Source organism: Rhamphochromis longiceps, linkage group LG6 (assembly GCF_057381845.1).
Source record: "Rhamphochromis longiceps isolate RC_006_pf linkage group LG6, R_longiceps_female_GT1.1, whole genome shotgun sequence".
Taxonomy (NCBI): domain Eukaryota; kingdom Metazoa; phylum Chordata; class Actinopteri; order Cichliformes; family Cichlidae; genus Rhamphochromis; species Rhamphochromis longiceps.
Genome location: NC_140562.1, coordinates 11,069,684 through 11,074,554, shown reverse-complemented (window position 1 = coordinate 11,074,554; position 4,871 = coordinate 11,069,684). Strand labels below are relative to the sequence as shown.

General features: G+C 44.1%; 1 protein-coding gene across 1 annotated transcript; it reads left to right on the top strand.

The window, feature by feature from the left end:
• The first annotated feature begins 749 nt into the window (after positions 1–749).
• On the top strand, positions 750–4,661 carry LOC146667533 (uncharacterized). Its single transcript, XM_085408402.1, has 2 exons — positions 750–3,622; positions 4,158–4,661. Exon 1 carries the CDS (start codon positions 750–752, stop codon positions 3,114–3,116), a length of 2,367 nt encoding a protein of 788 aa, XP_085264528.1. The 3' UTR covers positions 3,117–3,622; positions 4,158–4,661.
• Positions 4,662–4,871: the final 210 nt, after the last annotated feature.

Below are 4,871 nucleotides of genomic sequence, written 5' to 3'. Positions count from 1 at the left end.
TCGATGACATCATTGTATTCTCCAAGACACTTGAAGAACATGAGGCTCGCTTAATGAAAGTTCTTGATCGCCTGAAAGAATATGGGCTCAAACTCTCACCCGAAAAATGCAAATTTTTCCAAACTTCTGTCAGATATCTTGGGCATATTGTGTCCAGCAAGGGAGTGGAGACTGACCCTGAAAAGGTGGAAGCCTTAAGTACCTGGCCTGTGCCCCGTGATCTTAAACAGCTCCGCTCATTCTTAGGCTTTTCAGGGTACTACAGGCGGTTCATTAAGAACTTTTCGAGTATCGTTAAGCCCCTCACTGACTTAACATCAGGCTACCCTCCTTTGCGCAAAAGCACAAAGCCTAAAGCTAAGTCTGTCCAGTACCATGACCCCAAGACACCTTTCGGCGAGCGATGGACTCCCTCTTGTGATTTTGCTTTCAAAACCATCATTGAAAAGCTCAGTACTGCGCCTGTATTGGGTTTTGCTGACCCTAAACTGCCATATACGCTCCATACGGACGCCAGCACTACAGGGCTTGGCGCAGCGCTCTATCAAGAGCAGAATGGCCAGACTAGGGTGATAGCTTATGCAAGCCGTGGGTTGTCTAGGAGTGAATCTCGTTATCCCGCCCATAAGTTAGAGTTCTTAGCTTTGAAGTGGGCAGTAACGGAAAAGTTTGCAGATTACTTATATGGAAATCAGTTTACTGTCGTAACAGACAATAATCCTCTGACGTACATATTAACTACTGCTAAGATGGATGCCATGAGTTACAGATGGCTAGCTGCCCTGTCAACGTTTAGCTTTAAGCTCCAGTACAGAGCAGGCAAGCTTAACTCAGATGCAGATGGCCTTTCTAGACGGCCACATGGCGAGTTGCTTAACGACGCAGTGTCCCAAAAAGAGCTCGACCGCATACAGCAGTTCACACAGACTCACCTGTCCCTACCTGACAGCAGTTTAAGTCCTGAAGTAGTGTCTGCTATTTGTGAGAAACACCTTGTATGCAGCTCTCAAAATGACACCATCCCTTTGGTTCACTCGCTAGCCATTTCTGCAGCTGCCATTCCAGGTGACTTTGTCAATGAAAATGACTGTGGTGGTCTTCCTGTTATGCCCCATATGTCCCCTGAACAGATCACAAACGAACAAAGAACAGACCCTTGTCTGAGGGAAGTTATTGCACAAATTGAAACTGGAGAAAAGGTCCCACCAACTGTGCGAGCTGAACTTCCTGACATCAACCTTCTACTCCGAGAGCTCAATCGATTGGAGATGCACAATAACATCCTGTATCGAACTCGCCAAGATGGAGGAGATGTTACCTACCAGCTTGTCTTACCTGAACAGCTCCGTGACTCAGTCTTCCAAAGCCTCCACTGTGACATGGGCCACTTAGGCACTGAACGTACCTTAGATCTTGCCCGAACAAGGTTCTATTGGCCTCGCATGGCAGCATATATAGAACATAAGATCAAAACATGCAACCGCTGTGTAAGACGTAAAACTCCTCCAGAAAAAGCAGCTCCACTTGTGAATATCAAATCCACCAGACCCCTCGAATTAGTCTGCATGGACTTCCTGTCCATTGAGCCTGATCAAAGTAATGTAAAGGATGTGCTTGTATTAACCGATCATTTCACGAAATATTCATTAGCCATCCCTACCAGCAATCAGAAAGCTCAGACCGTTGCAAAAGCCCTTTGGGACAACTTCATAGTCCACTACGGGATACCCGAACGATTGCATAGCGATCAAGGTCCCGACTTTGAGTCCCACATTATCCAAGAGCTTTGCAAGATCATGGGCATTCGCAAAATCCGGACAACACCCTATCACCCCAGAGGAAACCCGGTAGAACGTTTCAATAGGACGTTACTAAGTATGCTAGGTACTCTTGAGGAAAAGGACAAAACTCAGTGGCACAACTATGTCAAACCACTCGTTCATGCGTACAATTGTACGAAAAATGATACAACCGGTTTTGCCCCATATGAGTTAATGTTTGGCCGTCAGCCAAGATTGCCAGTCGATCTAGCATTTGGGCTGCCCTTTAACAACAAAAGTTTCAAGTCGCATTCTCAGTACATAACAAAACTAAAGGCAACTCTACAAGAGACCTACAAACTAGCAACAGACCATGCTAACAAAATGGCAGAAAGAAACAAAACAAGATTTGATATGCGAGTGAAACCCTCAAAACTAGAGCCAGGTGACAGAGTTTTGGTGCGTGCAGTCCGTCTCAGAGGCAAGCACAAGCTAGCCGACAAGTGGGAGACTGATATTCACGTTGTGGTGAACCAAGCAGGTGACTTGCCCGTCTACAGTATAAAACCCCTAACAAAAGAGGGCCCAGTCCGCACAGTCCACCGCGATCTCTTGCTCCCTTGTGGTTTTCTTGCCCCTGTTGAAGAGAAACCTGTCCAACCAACTCATGTACGCAAACCAAAAACAAGGCAATCACCTAAACAACATGAGGAATGTGATCATTCAGAACTGGAAGATGAGGATATCTGTTGGTTCAGAGAGGAACCTCTTCAAGAGCCCATAAAGGTCACTCGAGTCTATGAGATTCCCCAGCCAAAGACACACCCTAATGATCACGATCATACTGAAACTCATTTGCCTGGAGGAGACAACTTACATGAACATGACAACCTGCCTGGAGGAGACAACTTACATGAACATGACAACTTGATTGGAGCTGACAATTTAACCGGATGTGACAACTTACCTGAATGTGGAAATCCACTTGGATATGGAAGCCTAGAGGAGAGTGAAACCATGGTGGAACACTCAACCACTGACAATGAAAGCGAGAGTGATGCCAACTTACCCGATGGATCTACCTGTGATGGGCCAGTGGAAGAAGACAACTCAAATGATAATCAAGCAAACTCAAGTCAGTCAAATACTGAGAGTGAAGCCACAGCGACTGTAAGGCGCTCAGAGAGAACAAGAACCCAACCAGAACGACTGCAATATAGTCGGTTGGGAAATCCTCTCGTTTCCATTGCCCAGTCCCTGTTTCAAGGTCTAAGCCTGGCTTTTACCAGTGCCTTGACAGAACAAGATTCTGTGGTCATCCCCATGAAGGCTGGTTCCCCTGTCATTACCGTTTAGCTATCCCATGCAAAGGGACTTGCATGATTCTAAGAGGGGATAGTGTAACCCAGTGTTAAAAACGGGATTAAAAGTATAAATATTCATACTCTCACGATGGGAATAAATATTGATAAAAACAAAATTAATTATAATAAATACTGATAAAAAGCATGTAAACATAAGTTTAATATGTACATATGTATATGTGGTATATAGATGGTGTGGGGGCAGGACTTAGTCCTTTAGAGTGTGTTTGTCAGATCCACTGAGCGACCAATCATTGGCCGGTCTGACCCTCCCCCCAGTCTGTGCGCTGCTGAGACACCTGTGCGTGCCTTCGTGTGCCAGTAAGATACGCCAGAGACACAGACGGTGAAAGATCAGTTTACCCGTGCGGCGAAGAAGCTAGCTGGAAGGAGAAAGTCCTTTTTTCGGCAAGAATAATAAGAGTGATACTGTATTCCAGAGGCCGTGAGCCAACGTGAGCACTGTGAAGCCCCGTGTAGCATTTGTTGCTTCGCATGGTAAGTCCCAGGCAGCACACGTGCGCTAGCATAGCATGCTACTTGCCGCTAGCTCTGATGCTAACTTCCGTTAGCCATTTTGCAATGAAAGTGCCTTTTCCGAGGCTAAAGCAATTAGCACTGAGTCTGCTGCACTTTATATGAGATGTTCTTTAAAGGTTTATGTCACATTACTGTGGTATTGATGTATAATGTATGGTTTTGTGCAACGTTATGTTAGCACATGTTCACTTTTCTCATGGTGCTAATTATAGTTCTGCACAATTAAGTATTAGCAACGTGAAATTAAGTGCCTTCACCTGCACTGTACTTAGCTGAAACTTGATAAGTCTCAAGCCAATGTGTATTTTTAATGCACTGCTGAGCTATTTTGTATTGTTTTAAATGTGTGTTTCCTATGCACTTTTTCCCTTTGAAATGAGAATAATTTGTTGTACAACATAGAAATTTAGAAGCACTACAAGCAACCAGTAGTAATAAGTTACAGGCATGATAGCTTAAATGTTGAACTACTGTGTTCTGGCCTGGTCCCCAGGTCAGGTTTTTTCCTTTGCTTATTTGGATTGGATTGGTTTTGAGGACCTGAGAAGAATCGAGGATCCCTTTTCCAGTACTGGATGGCGAGCCCAGCCCAAAGAGCCGGATGAACTGGTAGATTGTAACCCGACTGGTTACACACACACTGAGTGACTACTGAACATTGAAAGACTGAAATTGACTTTTAAAAAAAAAAGACACAAAAGACAATATATCCTTAGGTCGACCATTTGTGGGGTTTATTTTATTTTGTTTTTAAGAAGCGCGCTCTACTTTTGTTAAATGTGCACAACTTTAATAATTGCTAATAAATGCAATTGTGTTTTCTACACCTACTGTGTACAAGTCCTCTGTTGTCATACACCCTTGGCTCCTACGAATCTAGAACCTGTCTGATCTGGTCCATATTTCCCTTCTGTCCGCGTACTGTGGTTAAAGGTAACTATACTGCCCGCACTACATGCAAAGAAGGCAAGAAGTAGCACTAACAGGTCTAGTATTGCACCACCAGTGTTACACTATGCTATAGTATACTATTCTATGCTATGATATGCATGTTGTGCGATGCTGTGCGATGCTGTGCGATGCGATGCTATGCTATGCTATGCTATATTATGGTATACTATTCTATGATACGCAATGGAATGGTATACTATTCTATGATATGCTATGCTATGGTATGCATGCTATGCTCTAATATGAAATGACCGAT